Here is a 27293-nt window from a genome sequence, read left to right on the forward strand (position 1 = left end):
TTGTGCAAGTGCTGGCCACGGGGCAAGGCGGGCCCTGAGTCAGGCACTAGCACACCTGCCCGGCCTCTCCCAGCAGCTTAAAGTGCGAGGAGCTGCCTCGCGGATGCTCCTGTCCCCATCCTCCCGCCACGTTTCGTGCCTGGCTTGAGCGCGGCGAAGACCACAATGGGGGCGTTTTACAGTAGGAGCCAGGTAAGGGAGGGGAAGGGAAGGGAAGGGAAGGGAAGGGGCCCTCAGGTTAGGTGTGCAGACAGCCAGTTTGCAGCCTTTGTGGCAGAGGGAGTGATGTGGGAAGCCTGGTTATTCTGGTATCTTCAGCTCTGAGGAGATTTCTTCTTCAGCCCTGGGGCTGATAGCAAGGGGTGGCTTTTGCCTGCGTTTTGTGCCTGCTTTGTATTTTCAGGCTGCTGAACTCAAGAACTTTAATGCTCCAGTAGTTTAAGTATATTTTGAAAATTCCCAATTAAAAAAAAAGTATCTTGTTAAACATTGCTGTTGTCCTTCACTCCCATCCAAATAGATTAGGTGAGATAACTTGCTGAGAGAAAATAAAGACTCATGTCAATGAGGAAATTCTAATAGGGAAACTAATAGGAAAAAACAGAAAATGAATATCACGTGAGTTGTTAAAGATGAGCTCTCTTAGCAATTGAGGTGTTTCGGGGGCATGAGGGAATGAATGGTGACACAGAATGTACTCATATTATACACTGAACTACAGATTTGTTGCAGTGGTATTCCCTGCTTGATGGGTATATGCGCACGCTGTGTCTTATGAATATGTTTGTTCTATTGTTACAGAGGCTTGCTCTTTTTTTAAAAAAAATTTTGGTTCTTTTCAGAGATTCAAAGTATTAAAAAAGCACGTTTTCCTCTTTTCATTCATTAAAATAAAAATTACCTAGGGAACATACTGCCTCACCCTCAGCCCTCATACTTTTGATTAAGTACAATGTTTGTCTGATTGTTTACGGTGAGGGAGGATGACAAAATCAAACCAGTTTCCTGGCAGGATTGTTAAATGCCTTTTGATAACCATCTAGATTTAGGTGGCTTCCCAAGATTTCCAGGATACTTTCATGTGCCCTTTGCCTAAGGGAAGATTGGATGAGCTGAATTATTCTGAGAGAAATAATTACAGATTTGTTGCTTTCATTCTCTGCTTTGAGGCAGTTTGGTACAGGTCCCTGAAAGACATTTTTCAGGGCCTTGTCGTCTGTGAGCCAGTTCTGCTCTATGTCAAACGAAACAATGGAGTTATATGGCCACGGAGCAGCAGATGAGCTGTATCGTTACATCACAATATCGTTACTAATTCTTGCCCTGCTAGATTGTCTACTCTTAGTTGTGAAATACAGTAGATATATATGACATCCTTTGAATTGACATAGACCTAGATGAGTGCCAGTTATTTTTAATAACATAGTAAGGCTCACTGTCACGTATTTCTCTGATTGGGTTGTAAGAGTCAGTCAGACACCTCAAGTTAAGGATTTCCACAAACTTCCTCAAAATGGAAAGTGGAGGGCATCAGAGGTTTGGTCTATGACTGAAAGTGTGTTTTAAGTCTGTGGCCATACCTGGCTGTAAACCTTCAGGAGTGAAGTGGAAGAAGCGGCAAAAGGAAGAACCGCAGTCCAGAAATGTGTTAGATGATTAGTATTAAAATACTTAATCCAGTACTATCACGAATTATGTTTCTGTTCTTTCTCCTTGCATGTTAATCCCACACATTTTGTATGTTGTTCAACAGACAGAACCCTCTCCATGCAACTTGCTCACTGTAAAAATCATACAGATGAAAAATGCCAGGAAAGCAGACTTGTGTGAGTATCTTTTGTTTACTCTTAGAGCATCCACATGCTTGTAAAACTACTGGGAATTTAACGGAGTGCCACAAACGCCACAGAATATTTATAAAAGGAGAGTGTGAGAGAGGGGCAGAGAAGATGCATGACTGTGGTATGCTGAAGATGAAGTAGCATAGTTAGAGGATATTATTTATTCTTAGATCTTTGCCACTGTAACTCTGAAGTCCAGCCACCATTCTAGTCGAAAGGATGTCTGCACAGAATGCATATAATGCAGATTCAGGTCTACATAAGGAAAGGTGAAAAAAAGAAAGGCTATTTATTTTCAGGGATTGGTGCAATAAGAAGGTTAGATGGGGGAATTTATATGGTTCTTTCTTACAGTAATGTTCATTCTGTGCATCTCTGGCAATGGCACAGAATATTTTCTGTGATAGTGATTTTTCTGTGGATAGTAGATGTTTCTCATGAACTGTGAATCTTAATTCAGCCATAGAGGATGCATCTTTCAAGGCTTAGTTGAGCACTTACACTGTTAGCTGTTTTTATTCTTAGCTATTTTCACAAAAATCCCCAGAACTTGACATTTATGTGAAATCATAATACTCCAAAGCTCCATAAACTCCAAAATTATTAATACTCCATAAATATGTGAACTGAAACTACAGGAAAAAAAGCTATGAATGGCAATTATCTCCAGTCTGAGGATACGGATGGTTGTCTTGCATTTTTTCATGTGTTCAAATAGAAAGGGCCTGAACCTAGGATGTTTCTATAGGAATCAGACCAAACTAAATTTTTTTTTTCAATTAAAATCATGCAAGACTGTAGTTGTACAAAAGATGTGTATGGGCCTATCCATAACGATTTGTTTTGAGTTTTATTATAACTTCTTCAGAGCCCAAATGTTTATGAAGAAGAGTTTCTTGCTCCAATTTTTGTCAAAGAAAAGCAGGATACTTTGTTGTTGCTGAAGGTATGGAGAAGTCTTATATGTGCTTTCCCACTTGCTGACTTCTAAAGTGTGAATAAGAGGTTTGAAGTTCATTTATAGGCTGGAGAAAAATCTCCTGCTACGAGTAAAACTTCTTTGAAGGTTCTAACATGTGCTCTGAATTGAAAGAAAGAAGCATGAAAAATACTGCTATTAGATACCTCTCTCTGAATAACCATGCTCAATTAAGCCATCTGCACAATAATGAGCCTACCAAACTTCCTACCCACCTTTTTCTCATCCAGATCAATGCTTTTTATCTTTGCTTCGAAGTATTTTTATTCTGAAGGGAACTGGCCTATGTTTTGATGCTGTTCTTCCTAATGCTAGACAAGTTTTAGGAAAAGGGAGAGGTTAGTCAAATACTCAAGCATTTCTGTTTCCCAGTCCAATGCACATTCCACCAGCCTATACTGCTGCTCAAAGTAATTGTTTGAATGACAGAGATGCATTCAAAACATAGCAGAATGTGACTCAAGGTCTGAAACAGCAATAACAGACACCACACAGGCTTTCTGTGCCAAAACTGTTTTGCCTTATGCTGTTAGGCATATGCTGGATATTGCCTGCAAAACAGAGCAACAAACATTTTACGATGAACATCTGTAAGCTGTTATCCATTTGAAATGATAATATCAACCAAAATATTGAGGAAAGGATTACAAAAGAACTAAATATAATACTAATAAAAGGAAAGTTTTGTTTGTTGGGTACCTCCATCATATAGGGAAAAAAAATCCTAAGACAAGTGTCAAATATGCAGAGGAGAAAATAGCAACAGTTTTTTGATATAAAAGAAATGCTTCCCCTATAATGCAGGACGACTAGTGTTTTGGTATCCAAACTAGAATATTAGGAGATTTACAAATAGGAATCCCAGGCAACCTGTGAGCAAGTCAGCTTTTGAGACAAGGTAGCAGTTTCAGCGGATGGAAGCGTGGCTAGTAAAGATGGGGTCGTTATACTTTTGCCTTTATGGTTCACATGCCCATAACTTCCTCTGTATTACTGCCGGAGTTGAGGACTCCTCCCCTGCCCACCCCACTCCATTTGCCTTTGTACCCAGTACTTCATTGTTTGGCCTTACAAAATTCACAGGGGTCGTGGCACTGCCTTGCATACACTTAATTGCTGGATCAAGCTTAGATTGATAGCTGTTTAATTCCAGTGGCATTTGCCTTTCGCTGAACACAAAATGTGTCATTGCATTTATTGATGAATAAGTGTCATCACTGATACCACCTGTGAATTAGGTGCCTTGTTTATGCTCTCTGCATTCCCCTTTCCCACTGGGCACACCCACATGCCCGTCTGGCTCATCCGCTCTGCTGATGTTCCTGGGCCTGCAAACACTTGCCAGCTCCCAGAGGTGGGTGTGTATCCCATCTGTGTCCTGACTCCTTGATGGGCTGAGACTTGGATGTGCACCAATCCAACCCACCCTTCAACAGGGTTTCCTATGCAGAGAATTTCAGATTTCCCGCTTAGCCTGTTACAGCCCTGGGGCAACCATTGTAGCTTCAGAACAAACAAAAGGAAGTGTTTTCTCGCAGCATGTAGTTCAGCTACAAAGCTCCTCACGGTAGGATATTATGGATGCCAAAAGCTTATGTGGGTTCAAGGCATGGACAAGTTCCCAGAAGAGAAATCTGGTGAAGGTTGGCTTAGGAAGTCTCTGAACCTTAAATTGTGAGGGCTGAGAGAGTGTCATATGATGCTTGCCCTCTCCTTACACTCTTCCTAGACATCCACCAAGGGTGGGGCCATATTCTCCTAACAGCATTGATGTCCATCCCTAACAAGATCAAAGATCCTTCCCTCAGAAGGAGGGAGAGAGCAGGGCTAAAGAACAGGAAACTGGAGAGAAACAAAATAATCACGTGGAATTAAAAAATGAAGAAAAGGGGAGCATTAAAGATTAAAAAAAAAAAAAAAGTAAACATAGGGAACCTGGGGGACATGGAGCAGAGCACTTTCAAATCATCATTCGCTGCTTTCTGAAAACACCCAAGAGCCCTCAGTAGACACTGCCTGGAGGCACTGGGCTAGAAGGACGTTTGGTCTAGCCCAGTGTGGCTGATTTTATGTTCTGCATCCTTCCTTATTGATGGCCTTTTGGAAGTCCCAAGAGCGTGTGTAGCCCTTTGGCTGAGACCTTCCCCTTGGTGGGATGCTTTGATATGTTCGGTCAGCAGTCTGGTAGCAAGCTCTGGTATACATTATCAAAACTTTAATGGTTCTCAGATGCATATATGGAAACATTTGCCTGCCGTAATCTTTGAATCTTCCTAAGTTTTATGGGTCTGGAAATAGTTAAAAATATTCTTCAGTATTTGCTCAATGAAAAAAATTTTTTTTTTCTTCATTCTTATGGAAAGAAGACTATTTTTCCTTAGGCTTGTTAATTTTGGAAACTTCCAAGTTTTGGACACTTTCTATTTTATATTATGTTCATATTATTTCAGATGCAGTATTTTATAACATTATATAGTACATTTTATATATTTATTAAAAACATATGTTATAGCATTGAAATAGCAGTTCTACTCTGTATGAGCTCAGTGCATGGAAAGGTCTTTGAGATGCTGAAATGAAATATAGCCAGTGAAATACATTATTTTTTCAGGAACTATTGTCCAATGTGATACTTATTACAGGAACCCACAGACTTCCTTTGGTGTTTTGTTCTCGCACTGTTGTTATTGTTTCATTGTTATGTATTACTTATTTCACCATGATATTTAAGCAGCTGCATTTATGGACCAGGGCTCTACTGTTCTAGGTGCTGCTTGAAATCTAATCATAAAATAAGAGGATGTGGACTGATAAAGCATGGAAAGGGAGAAAATGGAAAAAAAATGTAAGTCAGCTTGTTTGGAAACATCTCAGCAGGAAACAGCATTAAAGAGCAATGTAAATGAGAGGAGTGATATTGTTTTAGGGATACTTATAGCACACTCTACCCAATGTGAAAGGCAGGGTTGGAGAAAGTCTGAAAGTTTTTTTTTTTTTTTATTGAACTTCAAGCATTAGGTGATAGACATTAATGTCATATGCTGCCTGGAGGCAGGAACTGATCTTCCAGGGCCAAATGAATTCTGATAGTCTCACTGTGAAGGGCTTTGAAAGTGAAGTATATTTTCACAGATGGTAACACCTATTCTTATAAAAAATGTTACAATAATCTAAATTACCTAATAATTTACATTCTGGAAAACAACAACACCATCCTCCCCAACCATATCTCTACTTAGCTGCAGAGTATCTGAGGAGGAAGAAAAATGCTTTTCTCAGTAGGTAATGATAGTTTATATTTCATGAGATGGATAGTTCCACGTGGGAGGTGACATGATCAAGGACATGATCTGGAAGAACTGTGTTTGTGACCACATGCTTAGTTTGAATCCTTTCAGCACAATACGAAAAACTGTATATTGACTGTCATGAAAAAATCTGCCCCCCCCAGGAGTAGTCTTAATGTGGCTGTCCAAGAGGAGAAGGCTACTTAGGTTTCTGCCCAAGTGACAGGTGAGCTGGAGGTCATGTCTGTTAGCATTAAAAAAAAAAAAAGGAGGTAGTGGGGCATTAAAATTTTTGGTCTAGCCCTGTTGAATTTGAGCTGCTTATGAGACAGATAAGACTTTAGTTTAAGCCAGAACACCTGGTGTTTCTGCCGTTGTCTAGGACATTATGTGGTACTGCAGCTATGGTATTTTTTTAGCGTGGGCCTTATTGCTGTAATGCTGTCTAATGGTAAAACACAATTAAGATCCAGTCCTGCTGCCATTCTGGAAGATAATTAGAAACTTAGTATAATAACTGGATGAAGAGACCATGCTGTCATAAATACATGCTGCCACACCTGCTTTTGACAGGATGTTGTGCAATGGTGATTCCACAGCTGACACTTCAGGCACGTTGGATGGCTGTTCACACATCATGGTCGAGGGGAGTGACAGAGGGTGTTGTTGTAAAGTCCTTCTGTATGCATCACTTTTCAGCATAATCACTCTTCTTCCGCTTCTGTAGTTAGATTTTTTTACATTTATACATCAGGATAATGACGATTTACATGCCAATGGCTAGTAATGGGAGTCTTGTACACATGAAGAGGCACTTAATGCGTACCTGATATGATGTTGCAGCACGAGTGACCAGCTACTGAGTACCAGTCCTCATGTTTGTGTGTACCTAGAGCTGATATGGTAAAATATGAGACTGAGGTATCTGAGAAATGTAGAAAAGATTCTTGGGTGTTGTAAAGTGCCTCTCTCATAACACCTTGAAATACCCCATGAACAAGAGGTAGTGAGGTTTCAGATGATACCTCTCAAGTACAAAAAGCATAATCAAACACATCGTACAGATGGGAGCAGGGAAGCACACTTGTTTAGCGACTGCGTCAAAAGTCACCCAGAGAAAGTAAGAAAGAGATCTAAAATGAGAAATCAGAGCTCTAACTCCTTTCTGACAAGTGTTTATTTCTGAAATGTATAAGCTACAGTACAGCAGCAGGCAATGATCACACAGATAGCAAAGCTCAGTCACGGGAAAAAATTGGTGCACTTGTGAAATAAAACTTTGCTCTGCACAACAGATGTAGCCTCACAACAGAGCAAATAAAGCATGTATTAGTATTTGGAGAATGTCAATAAAATAAACATTAGATCACTGACAAACAGATTGAAAAGAAGGATAGGAGAGTCTTTCCACAAACATCTTCTGATCCTCCTTCTGTGTGGACAAGAGCTAACAGCAGCTTGTGCTCATACCAATCTGGAGTTTCCAATAGTCAAGAAAGATGTTCTTAGGGACATATTCTACATACACACAAGTTTGGGAGCTATCAAAACTGTTAGAAAGGTGATTTCTATGTGTTTTGGTATTTTTTATAGTTTATATATCTTTTATATACTGAGTTTCACAACTCCCTTCAACAGACAAAGTTATTCTTATTTCAGAGATACAGGAGAAACAAAGATGACTTCAGTCTCAGGAAAGTCAGAAAAAAAACATGGGCTTTGCTGATCCTTTAGTTCCACATAAAGGAGCAAGTCATTTATTCTACGTTTCCCGAAGTCAGGTTTACCAGTAAAACTCTATGACTTCAAACATACAGGAAAAGCTGAGTGGGACAAGGCTATAGTCAGATGATGGTATGTCTGTTACACAGTGGCTGGAAACCTCGAGTAGGTGGCTTTACAAATAGAGGAAATATAATGCTAATAGAGTGATTGGCATATATGGATAAAATACCCCCTGCTATCTTCAGCACTTCCATAGGTATTCATCCATAGCTAGCAGATTGTGTTTGGTAGAGAAATCATCCTCGAGTTGCGAGTGCGGAGTGCAATGGATTAGTTAATCTTTTGATTCATGCTCACCTTCTGTTTCTTAATGGCTGACAAAAACTATTCACAGGCAGATTATTTTGACCTCATAATGAAAATGCTCACTGATGATCTAAGCATTGTGCATTTCTGCTAACCACTATTTCATCCTGAAGCCTTGGTCCTGACCATCCCTCACCTCCAGTGGAGCTCAGGTGGGAAGCCAAACTTCACAGCTGGCCTCTTAATCTGGGAAAGGAAAACTAAAATCCCAAAGCAGTCCTCCGTAACACTTAGACAAATTCAAATTCATAAGTGAACTTTATGACCTGAATGCACCTCTAATTAAAACAACAAAATGAAAGCAATGCAATCTTGTGCAAAGAAGAAGCTGTCATCTTGCTCTGTGCTGGGAAACATGGACAAGCTTCCACTTGCACATCAAGTGTTGCAAATGCCATTATTGCTCTCTTGGACCAAGGCACAGAGATAGAGGTGAAAATAGTGACATTAAGCAATGTTATTTATACAGCTTTTCTCACTAAAACTCTCCTTTAGGACAGCTGCTTCTCAAAGCAAATGTTACACAGTCGAACTGTTCAACTTTTTAATACCTTTCTTACATGTGCTTATTTTAATCCACTTTACAGTGGATTAAATGTAATCCATCTTCTCCACAGAAATATATATCTTTTCTTTTCATCTTGTTGATGAGCTTTACAGCGTGTGTGTGTGTGTGTGCTTCCTTCTTCAACTTTCCAAATGGAAAAAAGATACACGGACATAAAGGTGCCTTGACAGAAGACCTGCTATCTCTGATGGCAATGTGACTTCATGGGAACCATCAGTGCAATGAGCTCCAGCTGAAGCTAGGGTGGGAAGCCAGATGTGCTAGAAAAAGGAAAGCATACTCAAAAAATAGAAGAGACAGAACCTATAGCCAGAGAGCCATAGAAATATTAAGGAATTTCCCTGGAAAGCCCAATACATTAGGAAGGTGGCTCTGGCAGCTCCAGTCACGGTTGCCAAAGTTTGATGTTCTCTGTTCCTAAAGGAAGCTGACGAGTTCTCTGTGGGTCTGTAATGTGTGTATGCATGCCTGTGTGTGTACAGATGATTTTTCAAATTTAAACCCTTTGAAGCCTGATACAAACAGATGGGCTGACTGAGTATCTTTGGAAAGGAATGCAATGTAACTGTGTACTTTGAATGTTTATTATTTTTCCAGCAATTAACAGAAAGTAGTTCTCAAGGAGAGGAAACTGCTTGGCTTTTACAGTGAGTAAAGTTAGCTGTTTGTGTATCACTGACTTGATAGCACTTTATCTAGCATCCTGGACTACATTCTGCATATTGTCCTGCGTACAGAGCTTAAAAATTAGGTCAGTCCAACACCTTAAGGGGCACTAAATTTCGTTCACTGGTTCATTGCTTTCACACCTTCCCTCTCTTAAACAGTTACCCAGTCCGATTGCTATGTGAGCTTGAGCCTGCCGACAGCTTCAGTCCAGCATTTCCGCACCAAGACAATTCATAACAGCAAGAACCCGACCTGGAACGAAACCTTCCACTTCACCATTCAGAGCCAGGTTAAGGTAGGAACGGTGACTCTCCTGCCACCCGTCGCTGTTCGCTCTCTAGGTACTTTCTGACTATTGGGCTGCAGACGGCTACTGAGATGTTTCTTTCTCTGCCCACGAGTAAGCCTTTCTTACCAGATATTAAATGTAACGTATGGCACTTCCATACTGCAGGTACTTCTGAATTCACTTGCAAAATATTCACACTATCTCAGTGCAGTTTAAATATTATTTAGCTATTTGAACAGTTGACAGGGCTTGTAGAGGGCGACTGCAAAATCTCTATTTTACTGTTTCCTTTGCTTTCATTCTTGAACTTTTTTCCCCAATTTCTCCAGCTAAAATGAACTATCTGTAGGATTTTGTTTGTTAAACCTTATACAGCTTTTGTTTTGTTTTGTTTTGTTTTTTGTTCCCAGAACATTCTGGAGCTGAAAGTCTGTGATGAAGACAATGTAACTCAAGATGACCATCTCCTTACTGTTTTCTTTGATGTCTCCAAAATCCAGCTTGGAGAAAACATTCAGATATGTTTTCAGCTGAATCCACAGGTGTGGATAAAAATCAAAGACATAGCTAAAAGGATGTGGTCAAGTGAGAATACGGTTATCTCAGCTTTCCTCTCACTGGTATACGTGCCTTTCTTATTGTGCATTCAGCCCCATGAGCGTATCCATCAGTTTCAGAGGTTGATGTCCATGATTGCTTTTGTCATTACAATAAATTTTGGATACTCTCTCCATAGATAGAGTTGGCCAACAGTATCAGATACAGATAAGCCTTGTTGCCGTCTTTGATGTCAAAATGTCGAGAGTTTACCCCAATAGTTTTAGACTCCTTTCCAACTGGAGCTAGTGGTTCTGAGCTGTGGGTTATGTTCTACTAACATACAAATACTGATCTGCAGTTATATACCACAAAGTTAATTTTCCTGAGTGAGTTTTTTGGAAGGTTTTGATTTTATAGGGTTGAGGCAATTTTATAGTGAAGTTTTAAGGACAGTGTTTAGGCATACAAATAGTTACTTTACTTGAGTGAGCGCTTATTTGTTTTGATATCTGTTTTTTTGGAAAGGTTTGCTCTCTGTGTTATTTTTTCCTTAGTGTTCACCCTAGAAGGCTAACAAAAAGAACAGCTTGAATTGACTAATATAACAGACTGGAACTGAGAGTAGCGGTTTTAAAACAGGGTTTTCTAGACATCACATCTAGAAAAATGGAAGTGTCTCACTGTACATTAATAAAAATACTCTCTGCAAAATTAAAAAGCAGTAGCAGGCAGGACTAATTTTAAAGATTCTCTCTGAAGTGATGACACTAACCGACCAGTTTCTCTTTGTTTCCTTGTAATGTGAAATTTTGGAATGATCCATCGGGTCAGTTCTAACATTTCAGGGCACACCTTAGATTGTGAGAGGTCTGACCACACTGATGAAAAGGGAAAAGCCTTGTTCTGGGGCAGGTGTATGGGTAGAACATCTGGAAGCTGAAATGTGTTGGAGGTCAGTGCAAAAAGTATGTGTGAGGAGGGAGGAAGCAGCAGGGCATGGAGAGGAAGGCACTGTGGAAAAGCAGAATCGGAGGACTGGGAAACTTAAAGAAAGAAAAGCACCCAGACAAGAAGGGCTGGACTGAAGATTAGAAGTCACAGGGACAAAGAGGTAACTGGGTAAGTGGAGAAGCATTTCCGAGGCTGGACAGAAAGAAGCGTGGACCTCCAGAGCAGGTGGAGTAGCAATGGAGCAGTGGTGAAAAAAACAGATTTGAAGAGAAAAACACAGTTGAACAAGCAATAGAGCAAGGACCTGTAGGAGGCTGGGCAGTGGTAGCTATGAAAGAAATGGAGCTGCACAATGTTGAAACAGGATGGATAGGTCTGAAGCTCTGAGGAAGGATATGAGAGACAAAGAAATATAAGCCAGGAGGGGTAGTGGGGAAGAGAGAAGGAGAACTGGGCATAATGGGAACAGTGGTATAGACAACGCGCTTGACACGTGGCAGAGGCAGGAATGTGTCCTACTGCCACAGGGGAGACCAGGGGCAATGAGAGAACGCGAAGGTGCACACAGCTGCCACTGTGGGGGAAGGAGAGTTGGACTGAGCCCTGCAAAGGGGAAAAAACTCAGGGAGGGAGTTACAAAAGATGAAGGTGAGGACCATGCACGCAATGAGGCTGCAAGCCTGGGCTCTGCCACACCAAAGCACATCTTCCAAAACACCTTGGACTTTATATGCCCAGACATGCCACAACATTAGTGTGCCACCAGGCCTCTTTGCACAAGCGGTGGGTGGGGTAGTGAGAGGGGAAGTAACACGTGGATGTGCCAGAGGAAGTTAGTCTTGCTTATGCTGAGAATTAACGTGGATCACTGGGAGCTTATGGAAGGGGGAAGGGAAAGAGAAACTGCAAGTGAATGACCAGTGAAATAGTGAGAGATGAACCTATAACTGGAGAAGGAGAGAACAGCTGATAAGAGGCCTTGCAGTATGTATTACATTTGGCCTATAAGGTCTAAACTAGCAGTCAACTACTATAATGGATACAACATGGATAAACCTAAATAAAATGAAATCCATTGCATATGCAGTAAAAAGAGGTGGTAACTACTTTATAGAAGGTCCATGAACACCAAGGATTCCTGCACCCTGTAAGGTACGACTTCCTAGAAAAATCAATGTGCAGTGGTTTCATTTATTTTCTTTCCCAGGGAGAAGAGGAGCTGGAGGTTGAATTCACAATGGAGAGCAGGTGAGTAAGGTCAAATATGTGATTGATGGAAATGATAAGTCAGTGGCAAGATGTTATGGATACAAAACATCTGTGTATACTTGTGTACCCCTAATACTGTAATAGTTTGACTGAAATAGGTGGATAACCTGGGCGTTCAGGCAATGCTTATGCCTGGCATTTAACAGTGAAGCGGTTGACAGTGCATGGTGTGTATTTATCCATACTGGGCATTCAGATACACTGACAAGCAAGCCCAGACACTGGCTGAAGCACAGAAATGTCTCCTGATTGCTACCACTCCGCAGGCCATATTGGGCGTCCTACATAGAAGGAAGTTTTAAGAAGTTTTAAAACCCCTCTTGCTCCTTACTGTGTGGTCACAGATATTCCCTTTGCTATAAAAATGTGGGAAAATGATATTTTGAATTTGTTTTAATTGTGGGAATAGATTAAAAAAAATTTTTTTACTGTGTTTCTATGCTGACTATACAGTTAATGGAGAGAATGGGCATGTAAATCAGTCCTAGTGCTGCTGTTGATTTTTAAGGTAAATGGTAATCCTTTTTCCTTTTTTATTAATGGCATGTTGGATGAATTCACCAGCTTTCAGCTGTAGCTCCCCAGGTCTGAATCTGAGCAATATGGGACAATAGTGTAATTTTGCCATCTCTGTGTAACTTTGCTTCAAATGTGTCAGAAAAGGATCCTGTCTAACATAGTGAGGAGCTTCTCTGTTCAGCAGATCTCCAGAAACAGAGCAGCCCAGGTTTACAGTTCAGACTCCAAGGCTGTGAGAGGCAAATTGGATTGAATATCCAGCTAGAATTTCTTCGGCTGTTTGCCTGTGCTGTCAGTCCAAAGACTTTTAAAAATAAAGATAAGGAAATAATATAGAAGAGTTTAAAAGAAAGAAAGAAAGAAAGTGCTAGTTGTGAATTGATCATTTTTCATTTTGTCTTTTAGTCCGGATCCTCCTGAAAACATTGCTACTAATGGAGTTTTAGTGGTAATTTTTATTTCATAATCTTTTCCTTGCTCTATAGCCGTGCATATTACATAGCTAGTGCTACAGGTATCAGGCAGTTGCTCTATACCGTGGCACAAAGGCATCAGCCGAAGGACAGGCTAAACCCGGCGAGCCGCCTCGGCGCTGCCTTTCCCGCACGGTTCCCCCCAGAGCCTCATGCTGGGGGAGGCTGCAGCTGGAAAAGCCATAACCTGCCGCGAGCGCTCAGCGCGTCCCAGGCTGCCTGCTGGTGCTGGGGCCGGGAGGAGCTGGGCTTGGCAAGGAGACCCGCGGCCCTTCCCTGCCGGGGTGCGAGCCACGCCAGCCGGGAGCCGAGAGTGCTGCCCCTGCGGACATCCCTTCCCTCCGGGCTGCTCCTTCAGCAGGTCCTCTCTGGGCTGCTCTCCCCAGCGGCTGCAAGCAGATCCTTTCTCCTCTTGTCTCATCTCTAGAAAATCTGTTATTCCCCTCGTGGAAGCTCAAGGACTCTTCTGGTTTCTTAGGCGCGTGCGGGTGCCTGGGCATGGCTGTGCCCACCGCTGGGCCGGGCAGAGCCCCGCCTGCGCCCCGCAGCCAGCCAGCGCTGCACCCACACTCGGTGCCGCAGGAACCGCCTGGGCAGCGGCACCTGGGGCAGCGCAAGCCTTTCTCTGCTTTCCCTCCTTGTGTCTTGCAGTCCCGTGAGGTCTCCTGTCTGGAAGTGCAGGTGAACGGCGGGAGGCTGCGGAAGGAGCATCCAGGTTAGCATTTCACTGACTCGCAGAGCTAGACTGGAGGCCGTTACATAGCAAAAACATTCAGCGTTTTACCTTTGAAGGTCCTGATTTAAAATTATTTTAAATGCAAGAAAAACTCTCACTGAATTCAAAAGACTCTGGAGGGGGCTGTAACTGGTCAAAAATATATTGATTATTACAGAATGGAGGGTGAATGCATCTTCTGGTTTCTGCACAATATACTTTCTGCTATAATAGCATCTTGTCAGATGCTTATAACTTCGCAAAATATTTATCCATGAAATTGAAATTTTCTAATTTCAATTTCATGCTCCCTTAACTGGAACAAAATCTTGTTGTTCCTTGATGTTTCTGGGTCAGAAACCAAGAAAATAGGCAGGATGAAGGCTGAGCCTCTTTTCTCAATGTAACTTTTAAAAAAATTCTTTAGGTGTAACAATACAGAACATGCTACTAGGTGAAACATGAGACGCATCATGTTGCCAAAAATCCTTGTTGCACATTTTAAGCAGTGTATCACTACCTGTTGAGCCTGCACTTGTAGATCTACATATTTCCTATACAATTTTTAAGACATTCACGCTCTGGCATCTCCTGATGGCCCCAATCCAGCAAACTGCTTAAGCGCATGGATGCTTGAACTCAATTGCCATGGTTAAGGAGTCTGGTGGACTGGGACCTAAAATGTTTGAGTGAAGTAATCCTTTTGAAGGCTGACATTTATATCATTAAGTATGTGGATTTACAGGGTATATTTGTTTTCAAACCCAGATTTATATCATTGTATATAAGGACCGTTTTTCAATTCCCTAAAGAGAGGTATCTGGGGGGTTATGATGTGAGGGCCAAAGAAACCACTAGACATTATTTTTGTAAATACTAGAAATTATTTTTAAAAATTACATGTTAAAATAAAGGTAAAGATGATGCAGGGGATGAGATTTTACTGATTCCAAAGAGAACTGTGTTCTGCTATGGAAAAAAGAGTCTGCTGAGGGGAAAAAAATACAATCAATCAGTTATAAATAGTTATGTAATGAATAGAGCAGAGGTCTCAGCAATGACAGAGTATATGGTACTGCAGGGGTATTATACTCATTGCAACAGTTACTATACAGCACTTTCTGTACAAAAGCTCTAAAGCCGAAGCCCAGACACTCGGATGAGTGAATCTATTTATTTATATATCCTATAATCTGGATACCAAAATGAAGTTGTTACTTAAGAAAAAGATATATTACTTCGTTGTGCAAGCCAAGGAGGGACATTTTTGTAATGTAAATTGCTTTTTTTTTTTGAAGCGTTTTAGTTTGAAACTCCTTTGTAGCCCAGAGCATAGGTTACTTGCAGCCTGTGCTGAATAACCTTGACCTCTGCAGAATTTGGTGAGTCCTGGTGGAGTTCAGATACTCACTAGATGGGGATCTAGTCAATGTTTTGTTATAGCTATGAAGAGCAGGTAGTAATATGAAGTGTCTTTGAGTATTATTAGCTTATAAGGTGGCAAAGATTGTTTGTGGGAGTGTGACAATATTTGTTCTGTCATCTCTCAGAAAGAAAATTTGCGTTAACTGTGGATGGGTCCTACGAAGGAACGCAGACCCATACTCTGAGCTCCTGCCTTTTTCCTGCTTCTCCTGCCACATTCCACTATATCAAGTATAATCAGTCAGCACTAAATGTGGCACTGCCGCAGCGGAGACAGCTCAGCAGGGTATGTGACCAGAGCTAAGATGCAGATGGCTCTGTGCTGTGCATTTCTGTGGGGACGTCTAAGACCTGTATGTGTGCAGGTCTGTGTGTATGCAGGGAAGTAGTAAGTACATGTATGTAGGTGAGGCAGGGGAGACAGCTTTTATTCCCCCCCCCCCCCCCGCTTTTGTACAATGATTAACTTCTCCCATTATTTTTAACTTTCTTTTCCAGTCTATATCAAGTCAAAATGAAAGAGATATGAATGAATCTGTGACTCTAGCTCTGACCTCGCTTCCTATACAAGAGAAAATAGCAATAGCAGAGGTGAGAATCTCTCTCAATAAAAATCAGCCCAAGACACATTCAGTTCTGTGTGCAATATGATGACTTTTATGCTTCAGTGATTCAACTCCAGTCAGCCATGATGTATTCTACAGTATATGGTATGAATGACACTCTCTGCCAATGCAACTATACAATATTTCTTTCTTTTTTTTTTTTTTAATTTTATTCTGTGTGTGGTTCCAGGCATGCAGTTAAATGCTATTCTGAATTTAAACTAAATAATCTCCTCAGGACATTTTTATGACGCTCATCAATGCAGTATGTGAGCTAACATTAATGAATATAACACTTAAGTATTTGCAAAGGGTGAGCCTGAAACAGAAGATACAATGGAAATGTACGTATGCCTGTAGTTCACACCACCAGCTTTCAATGAGCTTCCCAGAAAACTGCAAGCAAACTAAACAACCATCCATGGAAAGTTTAGGTGACCTAAATCCACGTGACTTAGGTGAATTGCCCAGTTCTATTCAACTTAGATTGCATTGGAGCCCATTATTTATCTAATAACCAAAATCACCACAGGTGAGATTCTGCAGCTCTGTTGCTGGTTGCAAAGCTAATAAAACTCAGTCTGCAGATAGAGCGTGGGAAGAAGATGCAAGATTAATAATCTGAGGATGCTTACACTGTTTGTGTTGCAATTTTCAGGACAGGACATTTGACTTGTACGCAAAGGCAAATGAATGGTAAGTGGGTCTCTCACATGGCCTAATCCTGTAATTGAGATGTTTGTACCCCTACAAAGCCCATGGGAAATCAGCAGGGGGCTGTGCATGCTCAGTCGTAAACTGAGTTGTGTTAATCTTTTGATTACAGGCTTTTGTTAGCCAAGTTCTTCTTTTTCAGTCATGGAGAATTAAATCATGGTTCCCTTTTCCTCACATTTTCCAAACTGTTAGTTCTGTAAGTAGAGCTCACTTTGTGTGTGCTGCTATGCCCCCAGATGGAGAGAGCAGGCCCACACAGAAATTACATTTCTGTATAACACAAACAAAGGGAAACCAAGGCACGGTAGCTGTCATCCTAATGAACTGCAACACCTACTGACAGTGGTTATCCTGTTATATGCATATCTGCTAGACACTGTCGAAATTTGGAAGATCAATTATATGATCAAACAAAACAAACTGTCTGAAGTATCTTCATCTCATTTTAGTAAACATTAACCCAGTACACATCTCTCATTCTGCATTTATTTAGGACCTTTAATTCCATGATACCAGAGGTATGTTGCAGAAACATCATTACAACACCAGGACAATCTGTCACGCTCTGCTCTGCATGCTCACTTGCAGTCTTGGTAGCAGTAACACCAATTAACAGAGACCTGTCCGTGATGTTGCTCTTTCTCATTTTCTACATTATCCTGTCCATGAACCAGTCTGTGACACACACAAACTCAGCTGGAGCTGACCACAGCAAGTAATAATATGTAATATTTTTGCCCTGGTCTCAGGACTCAGGGTCTGCTTTTCAGGCCAAGAAATCTAGACGCCCGCCTGGGGTTTGACCTGTGCGCTGATGAGCAGAATTTTCTGCAAAACCGGAAGAAGGTGGTTGCTGCTGCGCTGAAGAATGTCCTTCACCTGGAGGAAGACCTGCAAGAGCACGAGGTCGCTGGGAAAGGCACCATTAGGGGATTTTTCTTTCTACTTTCCCTTGGGCCAGGAGATGAGAGCAGGCATGATCTCTCCCTGTGAGCCCCCTCCATTCGGTCCTCTGTCAGCAGCTCCTTTTGCCAAATGCTGTTTGCAGCCAGCGTGATCTCAGCCTTAAAGACCACTGTTCTGTCTAGATGAGCAAATTCTCTGTTTTCAGCTTGGCTTTCAAGTGATGAATCATTTGAAAGAACTTCAAATCAAGGAGTTTGGCCACATTTTTCTCAAAAACCCTTCTAGAAGTGGCAAAATCTTTCACTGTATTCTACAGGGATGTCAAGCAACTTATGGTTTTTTCTAAGTGCTCCATGTTATTTATGGAGCAATGTCACTTTTCCTCTATGTATTTCATTTTCATTTTCATCTGGATCTTTCTATTGCATGGTTTTCTTTTTTTGACATGAATTGCCTTGATGTAACTTTTCAGCCTGTGCTTTCTGCCCTTTTTTGCGTTGAACAGGTGCCTATAGTGGCTGTGACAACAGCAGGATGTGGGATAAGAGCACTCACTGCCATGTATGGCAGCATTTTGGGTCTTCAAAAGTTGCATGTTCTGGACTGTGTTTCATACATCAGTGGCTCATCTGGCACAACATGGTGAGAAGTGATTTTGTAAAGATTTTATCTATGGGAATGTGGACTTGGAAATTCAATACTCTTTCATGGAGCCAGAAGCTCACATTCCTAATTATGCCCTCCATTCATATACATACATACATACATATGTATACATGCATACACGTACATAAACACACACACACAGAGATGTGTGTGTTTATATACACAATATACACAATTTTTGATACTATTTTGTGTATCTTATTGCATTAAGCAAAACTAATGCTTCGTCTAGGGTTTTAGATCTCAGCAAGTGAGGGGTCTCTTGAGATATTGCTTTTGTCTCTGGCCTTTAAGTGCCAGGGTCAGCCATGGAAGACATATAATAAGTACATCATATATTCTGTGTCATCGAAGTAATTTATCCTAATTAAATGAGGACACTTTATTGGAAATGTGAAAATAAATCCTATGCAAAATGAGCCTTTATGGTTTTTGGACAGAAGCAGCATAAACAGTTGGTGGAGCTGCATGCCTTGGGTCTCAGATCAACTGATTTTAATTGACTGCCTTTAGACTTGCATCTCTGTTCAAGGTAGGCTCAAAGGAAAGGAGTGACCTAAAGATTAGAAACAAAAAAAGTGCCCAAAGCTCTGCAAAGTATATCCTATGAATTTCAAAATAATCAACTTCATTGCTTTCCCTTCCCATTTTATTTCCTGCCTGCAGGACCATGACAAAATTGTATGAAGATGCTGATTGGTCACGTAAAGATCTTGGAGAAATAATTACTGAAGCTCGGAAGCAAGCAGCCAAATGCAAGATGGATGCTTTTTGCTTGAGAAGTCTGAGGAACTATTACAAAGAGCTGAGCCAAAGGACCCAAGCAGGACACAAGACATCTTTCATTGATCTGTGGGGACTTATGATTGAATCCATGTTAAATGATGGGGTAATGTCTATACATATTTGCTCTCAGAAATTTGGTGACCTGATCTTTGTGGCCACTAGGAGAAATTAAAATCCTAGGAAGAGGCAGCAGGATAATAACATTATAGAGATTTTTGCACAGTGCAATTCCATATGGTTGGCAGGAAATCAGTACATGACATGTAGCACCCACTTATTTACATTAATAACTGGGAGACACAGTGTGTCAATCTAGGTAGAAATTCAGATAAACGATATCCCACATTCAAACGCTATGGTAAGTTGATGTGTTTATGGAACTGATTATCAGTTAACCCTTTTTTTTTTAAATCCAGAAATGCCACCACAGACTTTCTGATCAACGACAGGCAGTGAATCAGGGTCAGAACCCGCTGCCAATCTACCTTGCTCTCAACGTCAAGGACAAAGTTACTACCAAAGATTTTAGAGGTAACGTTTCAATTCCAAGAAGAGAGCTGAGTTCATGTCTAAGGAGATACAGTCTGAGTACAGATCCTGTAAATAATGGAGGATGGTTCTAAACTCTCACTCCAAGCCTGGAAAAGTCCTATTCAGAGATATAAACAATTATTGGGTGCCATAGGATAGATAGCAATAGATTACTGTTTTGTTAGCCTTTTTTTGTAAGATTGCCTGACATGTAAGTCTGGATGTTTAGTTAGTATCTTCAGACTAAACACACTGTAGGTCCATGGCGCTGTGAAAGAAGGGCAATCCTAGAGTCCTTAAGCTGATTCGCTAACGCTTTGTTGAGTTCCCTCAATGTATGTTTTTCATGGTCAACTGGCAGTAAAAGCAATCGAAACTAAACCGCGTTTGAGTTCACCTCCCATGAGAAGAATTTTTCACTTCCCAGATAAAAAGGAATCTGAATTTAATTTTTTCCTTAGCCATTAAGTTGTTCTTTCACCAGCTTGGAGAAAGTGTGACAGCTGCTTAAATTGTCAGCAGGATCTGAGAGGTGGCTCTGTCAGTAGGGTTTGCTTAGCGTATGTGCTAAATCAGGTTGCCGGCAAGAGCTGAAGCCTGAAATGTTTATTCAACATCTGTTTACTTTACTATTTTTAGCAGCATGTCTTCTTGGCTGCTGGAGCTAACTTTATGAATGTGTTGGCAGAGTGGGTGGAGTTCACCCCGTATGAGGTGGGCTTCCTGAAATACGGCACCTTCATTCGGGCAGAGGATTTTGGCAGCGAGTTCTTCATGGGTCGCCTGATGAAGAAGCTCCCCGAATCCCGAATCTGCTTCATGCAAGGTGACTCACTAGTCTGAGGAAATGACAAATATTTAGTATGAACACAATGATTCTGGACAGTAGTCCCTAGCAAGCTGTTGTTCTGCATGTGGCAGCAGAAGTACAGAATCATGTCAGAAATGGTTCAGTATCTCATTCAGCTAAAATTCAGAACGTCTCCTGAGACTTGCTAATCTCCCCAGTTAGCTGAGATGGTTTTATAATTTGAGCTAAGATAAAGTGAAGCTAAAATGGCAAGTTTTTGCACACCTTCAGAAGGGCTTTAGAAAGCATTGTTATTTCCCTTAGCTTGCAAAACATTTTGGAAGTTGGAAATCTATGAGACTTTGCAGAAGGTGAAGAAAATTTTGAGAAGAAATAAATGTGACAAAAAGGAGGGGATCATAGAAAGAGTTGTCTGAAATATTTCTCTATGGAAGGAAAAAGGAGATGAAAATGGGAAAATGACAATGTATTATTTGTCAAAAAATGTACATGTTCCAGATGTTGGAAGGGAAAATAATTTGAAATTTCTTCTGAAATAGATTCATTTTGAACCAACTCTACCACTGAAATAAATGTCTGAGCTTATGCAAACATTGGAGAGAAATGTGAAAAAAGTTAAAGAGCTGTGGAAGGAGCAAAAGGCAGTTCTTTGTGTAAAGCACTTGCTTGTGTTTACCTCAGTACTCCTTATTACACTTGTCCCACTTTTTAGGAATGTGGAGTAGTATCTTCTCCAAAAACCTCTTGGATGCCTGGCATGCAGCTGACAATTCAGAGGATTTCTGGCACAGATGGACACAAAACAAAGTGACTGAAATAGGTAAATCTAAAGTACGTCTTGACTTATGGTCTCCCTCTTCCAGGCCCCTGTGATTTGATAACTACACACACTTCTCATTTTCTGAGTTTTTCTGTCAGTCCTATGCTCTCAGCCTCAGGATAGAGGAGGCACTAGGAAAATCAAGTGACTTGATTTTTCTGAGTAGCAATTACTTTGCTTAATCTGACACCAGCATTAGTGAGAATCTTATTAGAAGTTTAGGCACCACCAGACAGACCTTGATGGAAAGGTGATAGGGCTGGATATGTGTAAAGCAGTCTCCAAAGTGTTGTGTCTAAAGACTTGGAAAGAAGAGCTTCTGTTAAGGCTTCATGTCACCTCTACTTGTTAGCACGGAGGGAAGTTTGAGAATTTCTTTTTCCAATTTCTATTCCTTCTGCATAGTGCATCACTCTCTCAAAAGTCTTATTGAGCTGAAAGGCTTAGTAGAGGTCAAGGAAGTCAGCAGAGTTGAGCTTTATTACACCAAAAGAGAAAGGAAACTCCATGGAAAGAACGTTCCCTGCAAATATCCTGCCCAACAGCACCTTCATGTTAAAATTCAAGCAATATCAGTGATTTGATGATGAAAAGCCTTAGGCAACGTATCTGTGGAATGTTTTTTGCAACAAAAAAAAAATGTTCAGGTTTATAGGAATAATTTGCAAGCCTGTGTTGAACTGAGCTGGCCAATACCCGGACCAAACTGAACACACTGTTTTTTAAAAGTCAAAATACTTAATTTCCACCTGAAACACTTACCTTTTTATTTTCAGTATAAGCTTTGAATTTCAAATTTAACCTAAATGAAATTCCAAAAGCATTAACCCACTCAAATACATAAATAAAGTGATTTTTCCTGCTTTTTGTTTGCTTGGAAAAGTAAATTATTTTAATGTGGACCCAAATGATTTTGTTTCATGAGAAAAATGATCCTTCAGTCAGATATGGCAAATCAGGGCTTTAGAAAACAAAGTTTACATTATATTAATATAATATAAATATTATAACTATATAAATATATAAGTATGTATATTTGTATTAATATAAACAGAGTTTATATTTTGTCAAGGGATTCACTAGAATTCACTGCAGACCATAGGAAAAAAATAATGCATTACTGAAACACAAGTATTTAAACAAATGGGATAACATATTTGATACTTAATTCCTTTTTCATTTGACTTTGAATGTAGTGTTTGCATGCAATGTAGTTAAACATAACTAAACACTATACTATAATGGTGACCAAACATTTAGCTATAAAGACACCCTCTTCAAATGCTCTGTCTTTCCTGTTATGTGGAGATGGAAAAAAACATTCTTATGGGTCCAGAAGAATATCCAGAAATGATCTACAGAGGCAATAAATTATTCTATGAACCTGACCTGTGGATAGTCCACAATCAGCTTCACAAAGAGAAATGAACTAATCTGTCACATTATCATTTGTTCCTCATGGAAAGCAAACATTGTGGCAGTACCATTTAGGTTTATCCTCACTTTTTATTTCAAAAATTTTTGTAGCCCTGGATCAAAAGCCATTTGCTGTCTATTGCTGATATTCAGCAGGTTTTGGATTCAACCCTTAAAAAAGTGATGGCTGAGATGTTTAAATACATGATTACTACTGGTACAGAAGATGACCCTTTCTCCTCTTAGTGCCTGGCCTCCTTTTTGTGCCTGGCCTCCTCTTAATTATGATGATAACTTAATTGCATGTAATTTTTGCCATATATTTTAGAGGAACAACCAGACTTGCCTGAGAGACCATACGAGATGGCAACGTACATGTACACTCCTGCAAGCGGCCTTTCCACAGCTCTCCGGGATATTCTAACGGATCGCCCTGCTGTGTCGAAATATCACAATTTCCTGAAGGGCTTCCAGATGCACAATGAATACATCCAGCATGAGCATTTCTCTAAATGGAAAGGTATAGTGCTTCTGTTCACTTGTTGCGGTGGTCCACCCCTAAGGGCTCCAATTTAGTGCAGGAGATTTACATGTCTTGAAGAGAATTTAACACATTTTATGGTTAATTATTATTAATTGCTGAGAAGAGAGGTGAGGGAGAGTGAAGGAACACCCTACATCTTTCACTTTCAATAATACAATTGTTTGATTAATTTTTGAATTGTGTGGTACTGCAAGTCCTTATTGGGATGAAAAATACTGAGGCGGGGTTCCATATGTATGGAAAAGCTGCCTCAGATTTAGTGCAGTTCATAGGTTTGGAAAGACTGACAAAAAACTGAGCGGAGAGGCTGATTGCCTTTGCCTTTGCGACCTGGCTAGGGGAAAAGTGACACAGGAGCTGGTGGCACAGGAAGCCAGTTGTGCTGGAGGAGTTGCAACCAGACATGATTTCTCAGCTGGGACATACAGGAGTCCCAGGGTAAAGAGAGACTGGGCAGTGACAGTAGAGTTGTAATTCGATGATCCTCCTTCATAGCTATATGAAATTTAGGTCTTAGCCGTATAGGAGGGAGAGGGCCTTGGCCTTCCATTTAGACACCAGGGTGTCATGCTGTGGAAAAACATACTTTTATAAGGTGAGCACTGTATCATAAAGCAAAAAGAAAATCCTGCAAGGGAGGGAAATTCACCTTCCTTTAGCTTTCTACCTTGACAGATGTCTTTCTGCAATTTGCTGATAACTCCAAATCTTATACTTTTTTAGACACCTTGCTAGACACCTCCCCTAATGACCTGAGAGGCAACTCAGAGCACTTGGAGTTGGTAGATGCCGCTTTCTTCTTTGAAACCAGCTGCCCACCACTTGTGAGACCGGAGAGGAAAGTGGATGTCATCTTACACTTAAATTACACCAGTGGATCGCAAACTTTGGTGAGAGCAATCAAAATTTTATTTGTTTAATAAAGACTTTGCTTTCTTTAGCATTTAGATAGCTGTCTGTAAAACTTTTTTAGTAGAACTTAGTAACATGGTGTTTCCAAGCCATAGAAGAAGAAGAGAAATTCCCAGAGGGGAAAATGTTTGTATTTTTCTCAAACTACTTTTGAAATAGCCATAAGTGGAATGATTGGAGTGCTGTGCTTCGCTGGCGAAGTACAGAACAGCACAGTGAATTTATGGTTGAGTTGCAACTTCCATTACAGTTTTATATAAGATTTTAAAGCACAAATATAGCTGAAAAAATGTTGGCTGTGATTCAGTTGCTGACTTTAACATGCATTTGCTTTAAATGTAAAAAATTTGATTTGTCCTTTTATTTGTGTATGTGGTTTTGCGGCTGCTCAGAAACAAACTTTTGAGTGAAGAAGTCCTTCCCTTTTATTGAAAAAAATGAATAAATAAAAGTTCCCTCCTTATATAGTGGGCTCATAGCAAGAGATCAAATGCATTTGCTATATTTACAGAAATCTGATTTGGTTAAAATTGTTATATAGACTTTGGAAGTGGTAGTCAACTCAAATACCACTGCATAAAAACACATATTTGGACTTCCACTTGGGGCTACAGTTGCTCACATTCTTGCCTGCTTTGCAGCAGTATAGGCTATTTTGCGTAACTTGGAATGAATTTCTGGGCTTCAAAAGCAGCTTGATCTTTGCATCTTTTTATTTCTTATGTTACTCCTGTTTGGCCATGACCCAGCCTCTGGAACAGGCTTGTAGATACTTCTCCGAGCAGGGATTTCCATTTCCCAAAGTTGTGCTGCAGGAAGATGAGAAGAAGAATCTAAAGGAGTGCTACGTGTTTGATGATGCAGAGACCCCAGGAGCTCCTATACTGCTTTATTTCCCATTGGTGAATGACACCTTCCAAAGATTTATAGCACCTGGTAAGTTAGCAGTATTCAGCTATTTTATTCATCCAATGAACTTTTTCCACTCTCTGAGTGCTTTTTTTATCCCAATACATTTTTTTTCCTTTGATTGCTTGTTCCTACATTGCAAAAACAGGATGACACAAACTGTTTGCAAAATCAGATCAAATCTGCTGTATAATTTTAGCTACCAGTCAGTACAATTCAGCGAAAGAAGAAATGTGTTCCTCAAGTAGAGGAGTAGGAGCTAATTTCTTCTTGAAATCTCCAAAAGTTTACTTTATGATGTAGCACAAAGGTTATTTCTCAGGTTATGTATTTTTATAACATAGTTAGATGTAGAGAAAATTACCTTTGTAGTGTAGAACGGTTCTGTAGAGAGCTACTGTGCATTCTACTTGGGCTGTTCATTGTGTTGATTGTATATCCTGAAAAATCAAAGCAATAGGATGTTAACTAAGGACTTCATAAACACTGTCACAGTGTCCCTTTGGACCAGTATTTTCACTGGATGAGAAACTGCTTTTTTTTTTTTTAGGATAATTTCCAAAGCTACTAATATTCTGCTTCCTCCTATATATCTCTGTTCCTTTTGCCATTGTAGCATATGAGTTTATGAGCTGTATATATACTGCTCATAAATCTGCAGGGTAAGACTTGAAGCATCTGTGAACACTCGAAGAATGACATGCTGTGACTGACAGTAGAAGGTGTTAATTTCAGTGGGATCTCTTTTAGTGCCAACTTCTTTTTTTGTTAGTTTTTTTCTGGCTTGTTGAAAAGTTGATTTTTCAGAGATCAAAATATGGCACATGTCTTCATAGCAACCACATTTGTGATCTCTCTATTCTTGACATAGTCTATCAGAGTACAGTAATTCCCTGGGACTGTACAAACACCTCAGCAATGAGATATACTGCCTCTTTTCCTTCAACAGGCATGTCACGTAGCACTGCGGAGATGGACCTGGGCAAGGTTGATATCTCCAGTTTCTGCTCTCCGTACTCGACTCGGGAGGTCTCGCTGAAAGCAGAAGATTTCAACAAGCTCCTGAAGCTGACTAATTACAACATCATGAATAATGAGAACATGATTCTTCAGGCCTTGCGCACAGCAGTGGCGCGGAAGAAACAAGCTCAGAGCCAGCCAGTGTCACAAGCACAGTCCTCTGCTTGAAGAGCATTTTTCTCCCTCTTACCAAGTGTTTATCATGACAGGCCAGAATGATATATCAAATGCGTTAGCTACTTAACTGTTCTTGGTGGGTACCATCTCTTTCTATCAAAGTAGCCTTCCAATGAAGACAGCTTGAAGAATTCACCTTAAAGTTGTATGATTCAGTTTAGTGAGCAGTTGCTTTTTGATCAGTAATTGCAATATCAAATGGACTCGTCTATGTTGTTAACCACATCTCACTGTGATGCACAAAATGCAAATATTCAGCTGTGTGTGATAAGAAAATAGTTTTGTCTCCCTCCCTGCAATCTCTTACGGTCTTGGTGGCTACTATTTTTTCATCTGCAAAATACTGTGTCATTTTGCTGGGACCCTTGGTAGCAAATCCATGAAGCCCTCTTCAGATGCAGAACGTGGCGACCATACAGTATCAATCAAAATAATTTTATTTGGTTTTAATAACCTGAATTAAATGATGTTCTATCTTTAAAAAAGTTCTGTTTCCCAGGTGCTTTTTTGTCATGAACTGCCATGTCCTATCAAGGATATTGAATATTTCAGACTTTTGTCATGCTGGATGACAGGGATGTATGGATGGTGCACTTTTGTTCTTCAGTGACATCTATTCTTATTAATTACATTAAACATATATATTTGTTTTAAAGGACCATTGCTGTTTCTGCTCACAGTCAACTGTGTTCTGTTTCATACCATATGTGCGTGTGCTGCAGTTACCTATATGAAGAGCAATTTTGCTTCAGCAATTCTGGAACGTGTTCAGTGCAGTGAATCTAAATATTACTGAAACAAATAGCATGTGAGGGGGTATTGCAAGATGTATTGTGATTGCACACAAAGAAGCACAC

The 27293-nt window shown here is 40.4% G+C and overlaps 1 protein-coding gene across 1 annotated transcript; it reads left to right on the forward strand.

The window, feature by feature from the left end:
- Positions 1–29: 29 nt before the first annotated feature.
- On the forward strand, positions 30–27091 carry LOC112980619 (cytosolic phospholipase A2 epsilon-like). Its single transcript, XM_026095599.2, has 20 exons — positions 30–192; positions 1754–1826; positions 9594–9730; positions 10135–10266; positions 12423–12463; positions 13409–13451; positions 14128–14191; positions 15742–15902; positions 16115–16207; positions 16880–16917; positions 17688–17844; positions 18350–18486; positions 19177–19399; positions 19713–19827; positions 20516–20653; positions 21351–21458; positions 23203–23394; positions 24142–24308; positions 25080–25266; positions 26189–27091. Exons 1-20 carry the CDS (start codon positions 166–168, stop codon positions 26425–26427), a joined length of 2472 nt encoding a protein of 823 aa, XP_025951384.2. The 5' UTR covers positions 30–165; the 3' UTR covers positions 26428–27091.
- Positions 27092–27293: the final 202 nt, after the last annotated feature.

Source organism: Dromaius novaehollandiae, chromosome 5 (genome assembly GCF_036370855.1).
Source record: "Dromaius novaehollandiae isolate bDroNov1 chromosome 5, bDroNov1.hap1, whole genome shotgun sequence".
In the NCBI taxonomy this organism is placed as follows: domain Eukaryota; kingdom Metazoa; phylum Chordata; class Aves; order Casuariiformes; family Dromaiidae; genus Dromaius; species Dromaius novaehollandiae.

What these genes read in the sequence shown, in the direction of transcription:
- LOC112980619 (XM_026095599.2), top strand. Translation starts at nt 166, where the DNA reads ATGGGGGCGTTTTACAGTAGGAGCCAG. An exon ending in GTTTTCAGCTGAATCCACAG is followed by an intron (nt 10,267 to 12,422) that starts GTGTGGATAAAA and finishes TTTCTTTCCCAG; the next exon opens with GGAGAAGAGGAGCTGGAGGT. An exon ending in AGAAAATAGCAATAGCAGAG is followed by an intron (nt 16,208 to 16,879) that starts GTGAGAATCTCT and finishes TGCAATTTTCAG; the next exon opens with GACAGGACATTTGACTTGTA.